A 21,943-nucleotide genomic window follows, 5' to 3' on the forward strand; every position below is an offset into this window, starting at 1 on the left:
GTGTCATGTCCCTCCCACCTGTTAATACACAGCTCTTCGTCCTCTTCTTTGGGTCCCTGTTCGTCAGTGTTCAAAGTGGCCCCATTCTCTTGTTTTTAAGAGAGCATGTCTTGATCCAGCAGCCCTTCCCACCTATGGGCTTTTATCTCCCCTATCCACTTTCAGATTTCCATGCAGAACCAGGTGGCTTTAGGGACACTGGTTCTCATATTTTAATGGGATAAGGATATATTAGAGACTCATTTTTAAAATGCAGACTCCCAGGCAGTATCTACAAATTTGTACTCAGACCCTCTTAGATGGGGTCCAGGAATCTGTGTTTTGGCCAGCATGATTTTTTTGCAGATATTTTTGTGGACTGCATACACATGGAGGAACACAGGGGATGGTGTCTAGAGGTTCTCAGTTTCAGTCTCCATTTGCTAGCCATGTGGCTTATGGCAAATTACTTAATCTCTTGAGGGCCTCAGTTTTATCTGTAAAATGAAAAGAACAAAGTCTTCATAGGATTGCTGTGATAATAAATATACAAGATATGTTGTGTTTATCGAGCACGTGCCATATACAACATAGTGCACTGAGGTCCTAGAGCTGTAGTACGCAAAATCTCTGTCTTCAGGAAGCCCTTGACCCAGTGAAGAAGACAGACAAGGCAGATGAATTAAATGCAATAGGACAGGAGTAAGGAAACATAAAAGGAAGTGATCATGTCTTTTCCATTCAATTTGAAGGTCTTCCCAGGCAGATACTGAGTAAAGAAATTTTCTTGCTGTCACCCATCTCTTCACTGTACCTACATCTTCCCACTGGAGTATCTTGTGCTCTTGCTGTGCCCCTGATAATTCCATTCTTTGAAACTTCTGTTTACTTCCCTCTAACTATTCTCATCTTTTCTCTTTCTCCCCCTTAATCTAGCCTGAAATATGTCCTCATTGCAAGTTTTCCACCTCTCTGAGAGATATCTCTGAACATTGTTCACGAGGGTTGACACATTCCCTTAACTCTGTCATAGGGAAGGAGAGTCACTATGAAAATTGTGGTACAACATATTATCAGAATAAGAGTGTATACTGTTGGTGGGAATGTAAATTGGTACAGCCACTATGGAAAACAATATGGAAGTTCCTTAAAAAACTAAGACTTGTGCTACCATATGATCTAGCAATCCCACCCCTAGGTTTATATCTGGAAAAGACAAAAACTCTAATTCACGAAGATACATGCACCCCAATGTTCATAGCAGCGCTATTTATAATAGCCAAGACATGGAAACAACCCAAGTGCCCATCAACAGGTGATTAGTTTAAGAAGATGTGGTGTAATATATATGGAATCTAAAAAAAAAAAAAAAAGGTTCTGAAGAACCTAGGGGCAGGACAGGAATAAAGACGCAGACGTAGAGAATGGACTTGAGGACATAGAGAGGGGGAAGGGTAAGCTGGGACAAAGTGAGAGAGTGGCATGGACATATATACACTACCAAATGTAAAATAGATAGCTAGTGGGAAGCAGCTGCATAGCACAGGGAGATCAGCTCGGTGCTTTGTGACCACCTAGAGCGGTGGGATAGGGAGGGTGGGAGGGAGAGGCAAGAGGGAAGAAATATGGGGATATATGTATATGTATACATATATAGATATATGTATATAGCTGATTCACTTTGTTATACAGCAGAAACTAACGCACCATTGTAAAGCACTTATACTCCAATAAAGATGTTTAAAAGAAAAAAAAGATTTGGTGTATATATACAATGGAATATTTCTCAGCCATAAAAAAGAATGAAATATTGTTATTTGCAGCAACATGGATGAACCTAGAGAATATTATACTAAGTGAAGTAGTCAGACAAAGAAAGACAAATATGAGATCACTTATGTGTAGAATCTTAAAAAATACAAAATTATACATATATATTATGTATTATATATGTAATACATATCTATATATAAAACAGAAACAGACTCACAGACATAGAAAACACACCAAAGGGGAAAGGGCTTGGTGGGGAAGGATAAATTAGGAGTATGGGATTAGCAAATAGAAACTACTATACATAAAATAGATAAGCAACAAGGATTTACTATATAACACAGGGAACTATATTCATTATAATGGAAAATAATCTGAAAAATATATATGTATATAACTGAATCACGTTGCTGTACCCCTGAAACCAGCACAATATTGTAAATCAACTATACTCCAATGAAAAAAAGAAGAGTGTACACAATTATGGGGGGAAACTGGAAGAGTAAAGATGCAAAAAGAGGAAATGACAACTCAAAGGTTATTAACCAGCTCTGGTCTGGGTGAACAAGTTGGAACTTGCAGGGATTTCTGGAGGCTAGGAACACGGAAGACTGCTTAGGAGGTCTGGTGTAGAAGTCTATGAGAGGTTGTTGGCTTTTCATGGCCGCTACCCCTGTGAATTCTCAGTGAAGCATCTGGAGTGGAGTTGCGCTTGGTGAGTATGCCAGCAGCTGGGAAAGGGAACTGAACACAGAGCAGAAGAGTGGGACGGACTGGAACATTCTGGTTCCTCTATGTCTGTCTCTTAACATCTCTCTCTTCACCTCTTAAATCTTACAACACTTCACTTTTGGCCACCTTTAACCTGGAAGCATAGAAGAAAGGGGATTGTGGGAAATGTAGTTTCCAGCATGACCACATTGATGATAGAATAATCCAGTCTGCCACCCTACTGACTCTACTGCCACCCCTGCATAACATTTCATGATGGAGTGACATAAAAAAATGGAGTGATATAAAGTAACCCAATCTTTGATATCCTTTACTGTGCTTTGTCTAGTAGATGTTCCTGTTTGTTACTTTTCTTGTACATTTTGAAAGAGCTGTGCAGTGCATGACAAAGAAAGGAAATGTGTTTATTGCCTTGAAGTTGCCTCCTTTTATCATTCGCCCCTGTGAGTTTATCAAGGGTGTAAGATCAGGGATCGATCACATCTTCTGTGTTGTCTTTTACTCCCAGACATGGGAGGTAAGTGTCTTTTACCACTCACCTCCCATGTGAATTCTGTGTCAAGCAAAGGCAACAATAATCTGATGCAAACTTTCCTTTAGCATTGTCTGAGTGGAGCAAAATCCAAATTATTTACATACAGCGTGTGAAGAAAGAAATTAGATCTTGCCGTGACTTTAGAAATGGACTTACAAGGCTAGAAGTATATATACTTCCTATTTAGAAATGATAAAGTCACTTAAGGTAGGTGAACCATGAACTCTTCAGATTTTTTTAATGACTAAGCAGTTCAAGAACATGAGGCAAAACCTTTTTAAAAGTCATTGGTAGAATCTCAGTAGTGACTGAAATCATTTGAATTTGTTTACAATGGTACCCATATGGGACCAGTTACTAATCCTTTTGACTGTGTTCCAACAATAGCAAACCAAAATTTTAAAAAAGGTTTATTAAATTTATTTTTGTGCTATAGATTACAGATGTTGTAGAACAATTCAGCCCAGTATGCCTGAATCTTTTACAAAAATTTTAAAACTATAAACATAAAAAAAGTATACTAAATAAATCAAATCCAGTATTATCCTAACAATATAAAGCATGAAAACATTTGTAATTAAAATGAGCTTAAAGAAACAGCGTTTGGAGACACCACTCAATACAATCTGTAATTCTTTCATTTAGTTGCATGGGACTTTGGCAAGTGTTTAACAGGCAAAGAGGTAAGAAATGAAATGGTAAACCTCTATCCTTTAAAACTCTTATAACTTCATCTACTAATTTAAATTAAATTCAAACTTGTTAATCATTACTTTTGCTTTCAAATATTAAATGCAGAACAATAATTTAAATTTTATAATTAAACTTTAAGGGGAGAACATCCTTGCTGGATGGGGGTTCCTTTATTTACTCATGTGTTTTTCATCATTGCCTTTGGAAGAATTCCTTTGCCCTCTTGACTATTTGAGGAAAGATCACGCCTCCAGCTCTGTTCATCAGCAGGAACTGGTATCTGTGTCCTGAGTCCACACTGTCTCTGCAAAGACCCCCTTGGCATTGCAAGACCTCGTCCAGACCCTTATTAGATTTAAATGGCAAAGTTATTCTATGGATATCCACTGTTTTGTTGTACATTGTCTTCCCTTGGCTTTTTATTTTAGATGGGGTGACTGGTTTGAAAGAGCTGGCTTTTCTGAGAGATCTTGCTGAACAGAACTCAGGGAAGTATGGCGTGCTGGACCGGACAGCCTTGCCTGTGATTAAGGGCAGCATGATGGTGCTGAACCAGCTGAGTAACCTGGAGACCACAGTTGGCAGGTTCTATACCAACCTTCCCAACCGGATGATTGATGAAGCTGTCTTTAGCCTCCCCTTCTCTGATGAGATGGGAGATGGTGAGTTTGGAGAAAACTTCCTACTAAAAGAAGGGGGAAAGAAATGGGCAGGAGTCAAACAGTAACTTTTAAATGTTGTTCAGTACTTACCATGTGAGCATTAGGGAGTGTGGGCAGGCAAGGGAGTGGGCATCACTTTCTCTGGTCAGAGGATTGTGTAGCCTCCTGCCATTGGTCCAGTTAGCACTGTATTCTAGAGCAGAAATCCCCAGGCCTGTTTTTTCCTCATTGCCCTAGCCTCAGTCAACATAATGGGTACATCTACTAGGGAAGCTTTGTGAGGACTTCCCAATATCTAAAGGTTAGGGATTTTGGAACTAAAGAGTAACTTTGCATAGCAGATGGTAAATAAAAGTTAGAAGTGCTTGGAATTCGGCCTCAAAGGCAAGGCAACACAATGTCTGTCAAATAGATACAGGCTTGACATGGAGAGGATTTCAAATCCCACTCTACCACTTAGCTGTTGTCCTTGGTAATGTATTTAATCTTGTTAATTCACATCTGGTTATCTGTTCAAAATGTAATGACATCTTTCATGTAATAGTCTTTGAGTTATTAGGTTATAAGATTATATTACTGCCCAGCATACCTCTCAATAATGATGGCCACTGTTTATTTATTTATTATTTTACTTTTGTTGTTATTACTATTATTGTTATCACTATCCTGATGTCACAAGTTACCCATAATATGATGTTGGGTAAAGTGTTTCAACTTCACATGATTAAACTTTTGGTCTTTAAAGTAGAAAAAATAGGGGCTTCCCTGGTGGCGCTGTGGTTGAGAGTCTGCCTACCGATGCAGGGGACACGGGTTCGAGCCCTGGTCTGGGAAGATCCCACATGCCGCGGAGCAACTAAGCCCGTGAGCCACAACTACTGAGCCTGCGCGTCTGGAGCCTGTGCTCCGCAACAAGAGAGGCCGTGACAGTGAGAGGCCCGTGCACCGCGATGAAGAGTGGCCCCCGCTCGCCACAACTAGAGAAAGTCCTCGCACAGAAACGAAGACCCAACACAGCCAAAAATAAATAAATAAATAAATTTAAAGTAGAAAAAATCATATTTCCATCAAAGTAGTTGTGAAGATGAAATGCACTAGTATATGTAAAGCATCTAGAACAATGCCAGGCCAACAGTATGTGCTCACTAAAAATACAGCTTTTTTTCTTTTCCTCCTCATATTCTTGCTTATCTTTTTCCCCCCACATCCTTCCCTCTCTTCTTTCTTGATAGCGAAGGTTGAAGAGGCAGCTAATGACTAGACAGACAGCACCACCATATGAGATCTTGTTTTTATGTTCCATTAACTAGGAATTTTCACAAATAGATATTCAGAGAAAACTATGTATAAAAAGTAATAAGCCTTATAGAGACTGTGTTTTCTAGAAAGTAGGTAGACATGTTCTTTCTATAAGGAAGAAATATGGTAGCTACTGCTAACCTCAATTTTTTTATCCTTCCTAGTTCTGGCAGGGCCAACAGATGTGTATAGAATAGAAACTCCCACCTTTAGATAAAGTTATTTCCTTTTGTAGGGAAATGTCAAGTCTTAAATGCGAGTGACCTTAATGCGTTAACCAGCGTCACTGAGTGCCTGTCAAGCATTGTGTCAGGCAGTGATGGGCAAGGCACATATCTCACCCTCAACAAGCATTTTAATCTGATAAGAGAAAAACAGATCAATGAATCATGATAATTCTGTGTGAAAGGAACTGAGACGGATGTAGAAACTGAGTCCTGTACGAGCACAGAAGATTATGCCGTCAAATTCTCTTACCATTAGTGGTATCAGGCAGAGTAGGACCTTTTCTGAAATTTACTCTACCATCCAGAGAGCTGCCATGAATGCTTTAAATTAAATTATGTGCAAAGCTGATGCTTTCCCAAGTGTAGTCCTTAGGGCCTGTTTTATGACTCCTATGCAGTGAGTTTCAGTGATTGGTTTACAGGTCTGCTGCATTCCCTTACTTGAGTGTGTCATTTTCATCTTTGTATCTTCAGTCCCTAGAATTACTGGGTGACACCTCCTCCAGCTCCATGACGAGGGGACCCTGAGTCTAGGGAAACTCATGTTTACGTGGCTCTAAATCAAAACCTCCACAGATTCAAATATCAGTTACTGGGCATATTTCTTTTAAAATGCAAGTCTGTGTGCTTTAAATTAAAGTAGGGAGGGCGTATGGGTATTTCATTAAGTGTAGGAAGAGCTTAGCATACTTTATTTGCCACAATGGGATAAAGAGTCTTCTGTCGAAATTGCTAATTGAGAAGTAAGACTGCGTTTCTTTTATCAGACTTGCTCTCAGTGTGTCCAGAGGAGAATAGAATTTTGAAGTGAGCATGTGGTCTCCGAGTATTTCTGTTGTACTTTACTACTCTATGAAAATGGCTTTAATCTTAGACCAAAGCCCAGGGGAATGTGGTGTGCAGACCGTGACCTCTGTCTCCCTGCTGACCCTCACAGCGCTGCTCGCATCACTTGTAACCCCTTTGTCCAGGGATACCTGAGTAAAAGCCTCCTCCAAAATGCATTTTTAAAACCTTCTTAGTTACTTATTATTTTTAAAATGTTTTAAAACCAATAGATAGCATTCTAAATGTTGACTACTTAAAGAATGCTTTTGAAATTATAATAGGCACCCATTGCATAATTTTTATTTTTTCTTGTTTTATTGAGATGTAGTTGACATACAACATTACATTAGTTTTAGGTGTACAACATAATGATTTGATATATGTATATATTGCAGAAAAATGACCCCAGTAAGCTTAGTTAATACCAACCACCTCACATAGTAATAATGTGTTTCTTGTGTTGAGAACTTTTAAGATCTACTCTCAGCAACTTACAAATATGCAATACTGTATTGTTAACTATAGTCCCTGTGCTGTACATCCCCGAACTGATTTATCTTGTAACAGGGCATAACTTTTCACAAGGTTTTTCAGTGTTGCATCCACTTCTTCCTACCAAGTGATGCATTTAATTGGCCTTTGCAATCACAACAACTCAGTAATACTTGGAGTGGACATCAGACATGATTCTCTCTGTAGAAGACTTCAGAGATCCAAATCCCCTCCCTGGTGTTGATAGAAGAAAGGCTTTCTAATGTGCTGCAAAAGCATGGACGAGTCATCAAGTGCAGGAAAATACAAGAGCAAGATGGAGAGAAACGATCCATCTTTTTGTTCTAAGTTTCATTTAGAGCCATAGGGTTATAGAATTGCTGGGGTCCTAGAGATCACTTTGTCTCAGCTCCCCATGTGTTACATAAAATGATATATTCAGAGAGGTGGAACAACTTGCCCAGCCCAGCAGCAGAACTGGAAGGACAGCCCAGCTGGCCTGGGGCTTGAGGCCACACACTGACCGCCATTCATGCCCTCTCCTTCTGTACCTCTTCCTCCCCTTGGCTTTTCCCTTTCCCTAATTGTCCTATTGTTTTCCTATGGCCTGTGAGCTAAGGATGGTTTTTATACATTTAAAGCTTTGTTGGAAAAGAAACAAAAAAGTATATGCAACAGAGAATATATGGCTCACAATGCTTAAAATATCTACTATCTGACCCTTTACGTAAAATTTACAAACTCGTGGCCCAAGTGACTAGAAATACATTCCTTTAGAACTTTAGTGTCTCCTTCTAAGTGGTCAGATAATAAGATTCTGTACCTTTCTAGGTTTTTTTCCTCATCAACTTCCTGTTTTTTGATAGGATTCATTAATAAAATATAGTACCTTCTAAGCTTTCCTTCATCCGTAATCTCTTTCATTTAACAACCCCTAGAAATTAGTAAGGCAGTCACTACTGTTTCCTTTAAACAGACATGAAGGCCAAGGCTCAGAATTATGTCCAGTGTCACATGTATGATACATAAGGGGCTGGCTAGAACCCAGAATTTTAGATTCTTTGTCCAGTGGTCTTTCAAGTTCAACTGAATCATCCTCACTTCAGGAAGTAGAATGATGTGTATTAAGTGTTGCTGATGTCTTGCACTGATCTGGAATAGCATATCCTTTTAGGTGAAAAAATAGTGGAAAATATACAAACTCCCTCCATTTAAGTTAACTAAGATATCTGAACCCCCAAAAGAGTTTATTTTCCTCACACTCTAACTCCCTTATGCTGTCTGCAAAGGCAGTGCTTGGTTACTGTATCACACGGAAAACTTTTCTTCAGAGCAAATTGAGACGTCTGATAGTAGCCTCCACAGTCCCCTAGAGTACAGCGCCAGCCTTTGTTCGGTGCCTTTTCTGCCATCCTTTGAATATTTTTTGTTTTTAACCCACAGGTTTGATAATGACTGTGAGTAAACCCTGTTATTTTGGAAACCTCCTTCTGGGAATTGTAGGAGTGGATGTGAACTTGGCTTACATCCTTGAAGATGTGACGTATTACCAAGATTCTTTGGCTTCCTATACTTTTCTCATAGATGACAAAGGTAATCTGCTAAAATCTAATCATTGGAAAGAATGATTTCTTTAGGATCTTGGAGAAAATCATCTAGACATTCTGATACTAACAAAATAGGAAAATGGTAGTATTTGTAGAAAAACTGTGTGACTAGGACTACTCACATTTCATAGAACACCTCAACGATGGCAGAATGAATCTAAAAATTATGCATTTGTTTCTGTGTTGTGTTGAGAGATGGGTAACGGTTATTTTGTAACATCAGGAAATTAGACTTGAGGATTGAACGACACAGAGAATGTGATCCTTTGGATCCTTTTTTGGTCTATATTGTTTTCTTTACATTTACCGGCATTAAAGTTTATGTGATAGATTAGAATATTTTATGAAACGAAAACCAAATGACCAGCACCTCAAAAATACTCTTGATGAGGCAGATGTCCGATAATGTAAGGTGTCTTGCTACACTTCCAGAGTTTTATGCAAGAACACATAAAGTAAGTTCAGTTTTTTATTGGACTGGTGAGTTACAGACTGAGAAATTGAGTGTCGGGCAGCCATCCCAGAGTATCCCGTATTTCAAACTTGTGATGGGCACTTTTATCAGAATCAGTACTTCCTACGACATGTTTCTCATAGCATGCGTTTTTGTTTTCTTATTTCAGGGTATACCCTTATGCACCCATCTCTTACCAGGCCATATTTACTATCGGAACCCCCGCTTCATACTGATATCATCCATTATGAAAATATCCCCAAATTTGAGTTGGTTCGGCAAAATATCCTAAGGTAAGGAAAAGATGAGGGTCGTAGTATTTTGTTTTTCTCTGAGAATAGGATCCATTGAGGTCAAATACGAGTGTTCATAATAGGATATAAAACAAGTGTACAAATTATTTTAATGGTATCAAAAGTGTAATTTTTAATATAAGGATCATAGCCAAAATTTTGTTTACTTTGTAAAACAGGTAAGATCTCTCAGAACTATTATTTGGGGGAAATGTCTTGTAAATCAAATTCTTATGTTCATGTTGCCTTTAGTTGTAAAATCAGATATATCTTATCTCATTTTTTAAAATGCTCCAGTTATATCAAGTGGAAAAATTTTGGCAAAATAAGAGGGTTAAGTTGAGGACCAGCTCCAGAGCATGCCAAAAACTAGCTTGGCAAAGTAGCGTCCATTCCAAGTTGACAGCACAATCATATACAACGTTTTCTCTTGAAATAAGGAACAGATTGGATTTTTTCCCACCGTGATACATTATTTTGGCAGATGGTAACCTATAGAGAAATGGGTCTTTGTGCTCATTGGTTGTAAATTAATGACTGAGTGATTTGAGACAAGTTGGTCTCTGGAAAGAATTACAACTGGGGGGCAGGGTAGAGAGTAAGGAATGTTTTTGGTGCAGAGCTGACAGAATGCTTTTACAGAATTGAAAATCTCACATTATCTCTTTCAAAAGTGATGAGCTCCATTGCTTTTCAAAATCAGGAGGTGGTCATTGACTCACAGCATCTTCCCTGCCTTTAATTAAGTGCTTCATTTTATCATTTACCTGAAGTATTGCATTCTGTTTGCCAACGCAGCCTCCCTCTGGGCAGCCAGATTATCGCAGTCCCTGTGAACTCATCCCTGTCCTGGCACATAAACAAGCTGAGAGAAACTGGAAAGGAAGCCTACAACGTTAGCTATGCCTGGAAGATGGTGAGTGAGAGGAAGCCTCCTTTGCCTGAGGAGCTGTGGGGTGCTGCGTTCTTCCTCGTACGGGAATTGTAGGGAACATCGGTCTGATAAAGGTTACTAATCAGTTTTAAAGTGATTGGAAAAAAGAAGAGATTCCACAGAAATTTTATATTTTTTTTTCCTTTTTTGTTTATAAAACCAGTCATTGTTCATGATGAATAAATCAAGCCATATAAAAAATAAAAAAGTGACCTCTGCCCTTTCCCCTCCTGACTTTTACCTCCCGTCTCTCAGAGGTAACCACTTTGATCATTTTCCAGAAAATTATTATTCACACACAGGCACGTATCTCTGTGTGTGTATGTGCGTGTGCACACAACTTTAATGGCTTTGTAGTACTGCATTACATAGACGGGTCAAATTTCTTTTAACAGTCCCCTGTTAATACACATGTAGATTGTGTCCAGTTTTGTTTTTATCATTTTCAACTCATATTGCGGAAGTTGGGAGTTGAAAAGGAGATATGAAACCATAAATGTCCTCTGTTGATGCCAAGGAAAAGAAAGGTTTAGATTAGAATGTGGATTATTCCCACGTGTCACAAGCAGATTGACAGTGTAGCCATACCTGTGGCACGCACTTCAGCTTTCTTTCACTAGCCTCGTTCAGATACTAGGCCTTGAAGAATCATAGAGAAATAGAATCTGACACACACTGTCCATCTTACTTATGTTTTTGTCCTTTAGTCCCTCTTCCAAGCATAGCATAATAATGCTATTATGGGGCCCTAAATACTGTAATTGACTAAAAGAATAGTGGACTTTGATTTTTTTATCATCAAATATTAATCATTAAACTTAAAATGCAGTCATACTTGAGATTCTCTTGGAGGACCATATCTGCTGTTCTACCTGTTGTTGACTCCAAATGGATCTGTTTATTCATTCATTTAAAAACTGCTTGTTGAACATTGACTATGAACTAAGAAGAATAAAGAAGAATGATATTGCCTCTGCCCTCATAGAGCATCCACCTTAGTGGTAGAAGCAGAGGATTCAACAACTCTGTACAGTGTCTGCATAGGAATGACAGGAATTAGGAGTAGCCAACACACCTTCAGACATGACTCTCCTCTGACCTTTCTGTTTGGTTTTTAAAGCATCATGTGGCAAGGGTAATTTCTAAAATGGAAATGAAATTAAACAAAATAATAAAACCATTTGAGAAACATGTTTACAAGCCTAATTCTATTGATATTTTACTGATAATGCAGATTTGAAAAAGGTCAAAGTCTATTTTGAAACTCCCTGAGTCAGCTCATTTTCAGGAATTTTTTTGAGAATGATTGCACCATCTGCCCTTATTTTTACAATTATACAATTTTTAAATAACGTCTAATTGCTTAATTTTTCACATCAGAAAGAGCGAGCCAGATACCAGAATTCTGAATTGAAGAATACTTTTATATTTGAAATTGGAGATTGCTTATCTTATTATCTTACAGTATATCCTGATTGAAAGCAATTACGGTTACATCCTGGGAAAATATCTATATTAATGTTTGTTGGCATTAAAAGAGAAAGAAGGAAATGGAGGCATTTTAAGACCTTCTTTGTACCGTAAATAAACCTAGTGTTAACATTTTGGAAAAAAGTATTATCTTAAGATGTTCTTTCTTCAGTCATACAGGTAAATTCTGGCTACTCTACTTAGCCAAATGGATATAATCATGTAGTCACTTGAGGTAGAAGTGTTAGTTTTCTCAGAGTTCTGAAATTGTTAAGAACATCACTATTAATTGAAAAATTAAAGAGGTAATAAATAATGAAATTGAAGTTTAAAAGGCTTGCCTGGTTCCCCAGGAGTAAGAATAAGTATTTTTAAGCTTTTTTTAGTTACACTGGAGGGAGGGGTGAATAGGTACTCTTCTTGTCCTCAAGCATGAAATGAATTCTTCTACTAAATATAATTTAAATAGATTTAGTTTATGTTGATAATAATAAGTTAAACTGCTTAGCATCTGTAGATATAGCAGGTACCGGTGGATTTTTTCACTGAATTAATTTAAAGGTAAAATGAGAGATTACGTTAGCAGTATTAAGAGATTACTACTCTGTCACTGTGTAACCCCAGTCCATCTTTGAGCATATGAGGCTCCATGCTGTGACAGAAGGAGCTATTGACCATCAGAAGGTATTGCAATATTCCTGTGTTACATGGTCACGGTTCACTTCAAAACATGAATCCCATGGACAGTCAGTGAAAAAAACCACTCCCCAGTCACGGAGAGCTCTTCTGGATATGTTATACATAGTTCCTTATTGCAAAGACTGTTTTTTTCGGCTAAGAACACAATAGGAAGAAGACCTGTATTGAAATCTGTTTTCCTTTCCAGCTAAAAACTATTTATAAAGTGTTGCTTTTAGATGCTTAGGGTAATTTTTTTTTTCTCTCTTACAGAATTGACCCAATTATAAAATTATATTCTGGTCATTCTGGTAAAGTTTTTGCCTTTTGGTTCCTTAGAACATGCAACACAGGAAACAAACTCAAAGGATGACTGTGTGAGATGGGAAGAGGGGAAGTAGTAAATGCCACTTCAGAACACTCTGTCACTCTCTAATTTGTTGGGTGGAGGAAGAGGATTAAGTTTGCTAATCTAATTGAATATCCTTGGCAGCGGTACTTGAAAGCAATTCCAGGAAGATGCAAATTTCCCCTGTGTTTAAAAAGATTCTGCAACCATCCTCATAAATCCTACATTACTCTGAACTCTAACCTGCCTAGTTAAAAAATTTCTCCTTGATCGTTAAGTAAATCCTTTGAGCTGCTTTGGTTCTGACCATCTTTAGTTCTGACTTAGCTGGTTATCACTCTTTTCATTTATTTACAAACCATCTTTTAAATAGATTCTGTTCATCTCTTAATATAATGGACTTAGAGAAGTTTGGCTTTCTTGTATTTTTAAGTCAAGGAGCTGGAACTAAGTAGTTTGACTTGGCTTTTGACTCATTAGTGGTCACTTTTCCCACCAAATTTTATTCAAGCATCCGTTAGTAGGAGCAAAGTGAATTTGAAAGTACTCCTGTCTCTACACAGGAGCTTAAATGAGGCCAAGCTACAGCACACTTGCCTTTCCTTGTCTGAAAGGACAAGTCAGTCCAGCCTTGCAAGGGAGCTCTAGGATTTGCGCTTTTCATGAGTCTGAGGTCCTAGTCACCTCCAACCAAGAGCAAAGAAAGCGTTCGTTGGGAATAGAATGAGTAAACCAGATTCTGGATGGACCGTGTTATGGATTTATCATTGGCATTTAAAGTAGTCAGTTCTCGACATAGTCATTTCAAAACCAACTGTATATTTTAAAATGCATTTCAAACCCAAAGAGAAATAAGTTTTGCGTTCTTATGCCGTGTCCCAGCTTGTATCCATTAACTTAAATAAGCAAAAGAGGACTAGGAGTAGGTACTGTTTCAAAGGAACTATTTTCTGATCCCTTCATTAGCTCCATAATTTTCTGTTACATTCATTAATTTCCCTCGATCAGAAAGGAAAATACAAATTAGAAAATGTAATCTTTTGCTAGAGCCATTTTCTACTGCCCCATGTCCATGTCTTTCCTTCACTCATCAAATGTTTTTCTATGTGGAGTAGAAGACAGAGAGAGCAGAAAATAATGTAGGCAAAGTCGCTCTCCCCTGGAACTTTCATTTTCTGTATTAGAACTTCTTTCTTGATTTTTCCAGGTGCAAGACACTTCCTTCATTCTCTGTATTGTGGTGATACAACCGGAAATACCTGTCAAACAACTGAAGAACCTCAACACTGTCCCCAGCAGCAAGCTACTGTACCACCGGCTGGACCTCCTGGGCCAGCCTAGCGCTTGCCTCCACTTCAAACAGCTGGCCACGCTAGGTAAAGCCCTGGCGCTTCTCAGCTTCCTTTGTGGTCTTCCTCACAGCAGCTCACCATGAATATCAGTTTGAATTAAGATGTTGAATACCTGCAGTGCCAGTGTGGGGAGGCAGATGTAAAACCAGTTTGAGGCCTTGCCTGGTATCAGGTTCTCCATCAGACACTGAGATGAAGATTTGTGCGTTGGTGATTTGTTAAGGATGAACTCTCAGAAGAAACTAGCGAGGAAGTGAAGGAAAGAGGATAAGGAAGGAGGAGAAAGCAAGCAAGTGTTTGATTTTAAGTGACATTCCAGCCTCAGCCTAATCCTGTGAGGGGCTTTGGAGTGTAAATTACATCGCAGAGTTTGCCCAGACTCAAGAAAGGGAGCTGGACTTTTGTATTCCTTAGTCACTTTCAGCTTTGTGCTAGTGCTGGACAAAGAGGTTTTAGCAGCTCAAACAATGTCCATCAAAGAGAGTGACAGGTATGGCCCACTAGAGGCGAGCACACAGATATAGGGATGCAAGGCAGGAGGTGGAGAAATGGTAAAGGGTCTAAGGGTAGCATACCTATATGTCTAGATAGCATATCTGTATCTATCACAGGTCCCTGCTTGAAAAGAGCTCAGGAGATAGGCAAATAATTCAAAGGAAGCAAAAGGGAATTTACATGTGTTCTGTGCCCGGAACTTTACATTCGTCATCTGAGTTGAACTATTACAGATGAGGATGTTTGATTTATTGAAATACATAACTTTCCCATGGTAACACAGAAAGTAGCAAGGCTGAGATGTGGTTCATGCTTCTCCCATGCCTGATTTGCCCCTTTTATTGCATGCTGCCATGTGCAAGGCACATACTAGGCATCCATGGTGTAAGTTGTCAGTACGTCACAGTGTAGTCACAGTACTTTAAAACAGGTATTCTCTTTTTCACTGTTGAAAATACTTAGGGTTCAAAAAGTGAATAAGAATCATTAGACAACTGGAAAACTGAATAGAGGGGGCACAGGTGGGAAGAGGATCAAAGATAGAAGTCACCAGTCTCTAGGTTCCAAATGAGAGCAGTTGTGTTTGGGTTTCTCTTTTGAATTCCATCCTATAGAGTTTCTGCCTGGATATGAGATCAAGAGAGTAGGCAGCCTAAGTGGTCTCATCTGTGACACACTCCAGTGGTGTGGACAACTTGGAGAGGGCCAGGGATGGCAACTTGGATTTTACATTGTTTGTTTGTTGTCATTTAGGTTTGTGGGGGGGGGGGGTGCCTTCTGTTTCTATACAAAAGAGTATGTATGTCCTTTAATTCATATTTTTAAGAAATGCTTACAGAGGACTTCCCTGGTAGTGCAGTGGTTAAGAATCCACCTGCCAATGCAGCGGACATGGGTTCGAGCCCTGGTCTGGGAAGATCCCACATGCCGCGGAGCAACTAAGCCCATGAGCCATAACTACTGAGCCCGCGTGCCATGACTACTGAAGTGCGCGAGCCTAGAGCCCGTGCTCCTCAACAAGAGAAGCCACCGCAATGAGAAGCCCACGCACTGCAACAAAGAGTAGGCCCTGCTCACCGCAGCTAGAGAAAGCCCACATGTAGCAACGAAGGCCCAATGCAACCAAAATTTAAAAAAAAAAAGTTGTCTTTAAAAAAAATGCTTACAGGAAAGCTAAGATATGCACGATTCCCTTAGCCACTGTGGGAAGAAGCTAAACACTACTACACTACTGCTGGTGCAAATGAGGTCACTATTTTTATTTTTTTATTCTTTTTAAAAAAAATTTATTGAAGTATAGTTGATTTACAAGGTCATTCTTTTAAAATTTGAGACAGTGAAGTGCAGCAGTTTTTCTTGATGAGAAAACAGCTCAAGCCTAGATTTTTTATTTCCTTTGGATAATCGCTCATAGCTACACTGTCCAATATGGTAGGCACTAGCCACCTGTGGCTTTTGAGGACTTAAAATGTGACTAGACCAAGTTGAGATTTACTGTAATTATAAAATACATGCTTAACTTTTTGTATTGATTACATGTTAAAGTGATAATGTTTTGGATATATTGGCATCTATAAAATATACTAGTAAAATTAATTTAACCTCTTTGGTTTTACTTTTCTTCATGTGGCTACTGGAAAATTTTATATTACAATTGGGGATTGCATTGTATTTCAGCTGGACAGTGCTGCCTCATAGAGATGCCCAGAAAACGTAGAGCTTTATCAACTCCCATACTTTACATAGGACTAGTGGGCTGATCCTGGGGCACACAGACAGACCTTATGCCAGTGTCTGACTTTCAATGGGTGCTCTTTCCACTGTACCACCCAACTTCACTTTGGCCATAGAACTCCCCCCAGGACAACGTGTGGAGAAGTCGCCAAGGGAAGTTTAGTAACATTTGGTAACGAAAATGAAGCAGGATAATTGAAATATTTTTTAAAAGGAATGGAAAATAAGGGAAACAATGGCAAATAAGTGGTTTCCATCTAATTTCATTAATGATGGGGATTTTGAGGCAAGGTATTAAATGTACGTCAGAGCTCCCTTCAAGAGGGCTGAAGGAGGGGACATTGTCTTTCTTGGTACACAAAGAGGCAAAGAGGAATTTTAAAAGAGTATATCATCCAGTGCGATTAAGTACACAAGTATGTATATAAGTACTATGTATCTTATGTAAATTAGAGCTATGTGTCTAGCTCCTGACTGTAAAGCTTTGGGTCCTATATATTGGTTTTTTCTCTCCTTCAATCCATGTCACTACAGGAAAGGCCCACTCCCCAAGTTGTCTGTCCTTCCCTTCCTCTGGCCCAACTCTTTTGTCCCTGAGACATTTCTTATATTATTGTGTTGTTCCAGTATTGTTGTTTTCCTCTTTTTTCTTTATCCTTGTCTCTCCAATTGGTTCCTAAGCTCTTTGAGTTCCAGGACAGTCCTCTCTCTCTGGCCCATCCTTGCACGGAGGACCCCATGAGTATATACACATGAATTCACTGCTAGGCAACCTAACTTTTTTAAGCCTCTGCCTTTCTTCTCCTTGATATGAATATAATAATAACTCCCAAGCTATACCATGATGATATGAAAGTTAAAGGAGACATAGCATTACTGGAAGCATTGTCTTCTGGTAAAGGAAGACTAGGTAATTCTGACCCATCCTGCTGGGTTCAACCAAAAATCCTGGATGGAACTTTTTTTTAAAGTTTTTGAAAAGTATCAGAGAACTAACCTAATCGGTAGTGGACCTAAAGTCTAGGAGAATATAAGAACACAGAGAAGGAAGCCAACCCTTAAAGCTGCTTTTACTGTGCACATATTTATCAATACAGAAGAAACAACTGAAATTGTGCTTTAGGTAGCTGCTCAGGGCTAGGAAGAGAGGCCAAAATCAAATCCAAGGTTCTCAAAAGGAGAAGACTCACAAGGAAACTCCTCCCTTCCACACACACATACATGCTATTAGCAGAGGTCCCAAAGGACTATATCTTTAGGGTAAAGGTGAATTGGAACTAAATCAGCCCTTGACATGGGATTCCTGTCATCTGAGTTGTCTAAGGAACCTCAAGCATTCACTCATCATGGACTTGTTGAATACCAAAGTCTCCCTGTATAGCACTTAGGCCAGTATCCTGTCTCCTTATTGGGAACTGTTTCCACCTTACCATCTCCTGCCTCATCTTGGTGTGCAGCACAAGATGCAATAACCCTTCTAGAGGAAGATATTCCCATCCTGTTAAGCCTCAGCATTTCCTACAAATTTGTTAAGTACAGTGTCCAGTCAGAGATAACCAGGCCACAAGGAAACAAAACACTGTGAGTGAGAACTAACAAAGGAATAGAAAAGGACCTACAGATTTAAATGAGATAGGACATGTGCTAGTGCTTTCTAATGCTTTTAAAAATATATGATTGAAGAGTAAAATTTCAGAGACAGAGATGTAGTGTTTTCGTTTCAAAATGTAATTCATTGCAAGGATTTCTGTCGTAAACAGAGAACTGGGCTTTTCCTCTTAGATAAGACCAACAATTAAATATGTGTATATTAACTACTCCGTTTCCATAGATTTTGTTTATGCCATGTTTGGCTGTCCCCGTCTGTGAGAAGAATTTTTTTAGTTGATTTTTGCGTCAACTCCACTATTCCATTTTTCCTTCTTCCTCGATAATCATACTAATATGAACAATAAGAGTTAACACTTACAGAAGCACTTGAGTTGTGCAAGCTCTGTTCTAAATACTTTACATTTATTAAATCGTTTGCTTTGTGTATATTAACTAGTATAATACCATAACTCTATAAGGTCGGCGCTGCTATTTCCCCCACTTTGCAGATGATAAAAACATCACATGTATTACAACTTGCCCAACATCACACAGCCAGGAAATGGTGGAGCCCAGGCTCAGCCCATGCTGGCTCCATGTCATATGCTGCCTCCTCGACCCTAAGAAGTGTAGGATATTATATGTAGGCCTAAGATGTGTTGACTATTTGTCATTCTCAGCTCTTGTATCTCTTTAGGTTCACTCAGGACTGTAAGCTCCCTGCAGGGAGAGGATCTGACTTCTTTCTTTCCCAGCTCCTTCCAGTGTGGAGTTCTTTGCTTTCCTTAGGGAGGACTTTTAAGCCACCACAGCTGACAGATGGGCAGAGCCTTAGCCATGCTTTTGTTTGGGCCTGAGAAGCAGGCTCCGTGTTCTCAGGCCTGCTTTGTTTGCTTCTCTCTCAGAAAGTCCAACCGTCATGCTGTCTGCTGGCAGCTTTTCCTCCCCCTATGAGCACCTCAGCCAGCCGGAGACAAAGCGCATGGTGGAACACTACACAGCCTATCTCAGCGACAACACCCGCCTCATTGCTAACCCGGGGCTCAAAGTGAGTGCTGTCCCGGGGCTGCACTTCTGCTGCACCCCTCCACAGGCCTGGGAGGGGGTTCTGGTAGGGAACCTTTGAAGTGGGAAGCCGAGCTCTGGATCTGTGCCTCTCAGCTGGAGAGCCAGAAAGGCAGAGTGTGTGGCCCAGGGGAGGCTGGCCGGCGAGGACCCTTCTGATGGATTAAGAAGCCCTATGGGCCAGATGAAGAATCTCTTTAAGGCCTTAGATGCACTAGGGGCTTTCTTGGTAGGGGGGTATGAGTTAGAGACCAGTGAAACTTTCCAGCCCCGTTTTTCCCAGGGGAATGAAGTAAAGTGCCCCTACTGTCTGTTGAGATAAATATGACGCAGTTTAAGAAGCAGAGATTTAGGGGGTGTGTGTACACGTGTTTGTATGTGTGTCTGGGTGTGTAGTTAGTGCTGCATTATAGGATCTTTCCTCCTAAACACAGAAAGCCTAGCTAGGATGAACAATTAAGTAAATCACACGTCCACTGGCTATATTTCAGGAAGCTTTTGTTTCACCAAGTTTGGCTGTATCCATCTGCTGTGGAAAGATTTTTAAAAAGTAATTGGGCTTGGCTTCTCTGCAAGAGAGCTTTGGGAAGCTCTGCCAGCAGGCCTCTCTCTTTTCATGTGAGTCTTAAAGGATCCCTGCTATGTCTTCCTTTGTTTCCCAGTTCTCTGTCAGAAATGAAGTAATGGCTACCAGCCACGTCACAGATGAATGGATGACACAAATGGAAATGAGTAGCCTGAACACTTACATTGTCCGCCGTTACATAGCAACGCCCAATGGCGTCCTCAGAATTTATCCTGGTTCCCTCATGGACAAAGCATTTGATCCCACTAGGAGACAATGGTGAGTTTTAGGGGCTTCCATTATCAAAGGTTTCCCCCCCTCCAGTCCCGAAGAGACATGATAAGTACACACAAGAAAGCAACTTCAGGCAGTCATATTTAAAGAAGATACTTTTCATGACAGTGAAAATATGTTTTTGAATCATTTTTTAAATGTAATATTAACAAAAGCTTTGTGGGCTTCCTCTGTCTACAATGCTTTTATCTCTTCATTGAAATTTTGTGACTGAAATACTTTATACTTGGCCATTTCAATTCCTAGTGGTTTGAATCCCGTCTTGTATGCAGTGTGTCCCCAGCGGGTATACTTAACGTCACTGCGTGTGATGATGGCATCAAATGACAGCTCGTATGTGACCTATGAAAAATGAACACGTGTAAACTGAAAAACACTTTTTACTTCTGGGATTTATTTTGACTCTGATTTTCAAAAGCAAAAACTAGTCAGGTGGTATAGCAGGAGGGCAACCTGGGCATGAAAACGGGATTTCTAGCATTGTGCCGCTTAGTAACTGAGTCTCATGAGTGGCCGCTAGTTTTACTGCCTGTTCCCCCACCTTTAATCCAGGGGCCATTTCTGGGTGCCCAGTTGTATTTGTTTCCACTTGATTTGTTAATTTTTGTTTTAGCCTCTAAAACATCTCTCCTATAGACCTTATTAAAAGCTCACATATATACTGAGCTCAGCATCTTTTTTAAAGAGAATTTCATATTTTTCTTGACCCCTTGTTGCTGATGCTACCGTCAGACATAAAAGGGAGGAATCCTTTTGAACTTGAATGTAACATAAGCACCATTTATAATATTTTTTTAGGGTTATGAGCTCACTTTTCTTCGAAATGTGCAAAGTTGTTGTTCATACCCTCAAGTAACGACTTTCTTTGGTCTCCATCAGGTATCTCCACGCAGTAGCTAATCCAGGTTTGATTTCTTTGACTGGACCTTACTTAGACGTTGGAGGAGCTGGCTATGTAGTGACCATCAGTCATACAATTCATTCATCCAGGTAATATTTCAATTAATTTTTACTCATTTCTTAAACACATTAAGGATACTTTGAAAATCTGAATAGAATAGTAGACACCAAGAATTAGTGGCAAAAGTATGACCTTTGTTGTGGGGCAAGCTGGGGTTTGAATATCTTCTCTAGCTGCGCCATCTTGGATACCCTGACCTTCCTCCTGATGTCTGTAAAATGCGGATAATACTTACCTCACACGATTATCGTGTGATTGAGGCAGTCAAAAGCACTTAGCCCTGTTAGTGGCCGTGAGGGTGCTTATGAAAAAGAAAAAGAAAGATGTTAGATTCAGTAAAGCAGTTCCTAGAAATGCCAGCCGTAAACCAATCAAAGAAATAGCACCAAGAGCCTGACAATTATTATTATCAGAGAGTGTTTTCCCGAGAACAGAGTAGTTTTAGTGAAGAAAAAAATGTATCAAGACTTGAGATTGTTTCCTTTTGTATTTGGGTCTCTTTAGAATTATATAGGGGTTCGTTGTTGTTTTTATGGTTTTGTTGCTGTTTTTACTTTGTCCTTGCTCTCTCTTGAGGAATGAAAAAGCATTGTGAAAATTGATTTTCCAAGCATGCTATAAAATGTCAGTATTACTGTAAATATATTTAGGGTGCTTTACATTTCAGGCTTTTGAGGTTTCAGTATTTAAGCTACAAATGTCAGTGAAATGTTGGTTAGAGAGGCAAGTCCAAACACATTGTTTTAATCCCTTCATTATACAAATCGCTGTTTTTCCCTAGCAACCAATAAAGACCATATTTTGACTGGTATCTGTAATGATGCCTTAAAATTTATGGGAGACAGATTTTCTTGCTTAACTTTAGGCTTTTCACAGTGCTCA

The 21,943-nt window shown here is 39.4% G+C and overlaps 1 protein-coding gene across 1 annotated transcript in view; it reads left to right on the forward strand.

Annotated features, from left to right (window-relative positions):
- Window positions 1-21,943, forward strand: part of CACHD1 (cache domain containing 1) — a 217,304-nt gene that overhangs the window by 165,913 nt on the left and 29,448 nt on the right. The window contains exons 9-16 of the mRNA XM_060005710.1: window positions 4,141-4,374; window positions 8,664-8,813; window positions 9,451-9,574; window positions 10,373-10,490; window positions 14,213-14,381; window positions 19,082-19,224; window positions 19,904-20,085; window positions 20,980-21,090. Of these exons, the coding sequence (XP_059861693.1) occupies window positions 4,141-4,374; window positions 8,664-8,813; window positions 9,451-9,574; window positions 10,373-10,490; window positions 14,213-14,381; window positions 19,082-19,224; window positions 19,904-20,085; window positions 20,980-21,090 (1,231 nt within the window). The remainder of the gene's footprint in view (window positions 1-4,140; window positions 4,375-8,663; window positions 8,814-9,450; window positions 9,575-10,372; window positions 10,491-14,212; window positions 14,382-19,081; window positions 19,225-19,903; window positions 20,086-20,979; window positions 21,091-21,943) is intronic.

Source organism: Delphinus delphis, chromosome 1, assembly GCF_949987515.2.
Source record: "Delphinus delphis chromosome 1, mDelDel1.2, whole genome shotgun sequence".
Lineage (NCBI taxonomy): Eukaryota > Metazoa > Chordata > Mammalia > Artiodactyla > Delphinidae > Delphinus > Delphinus delphis.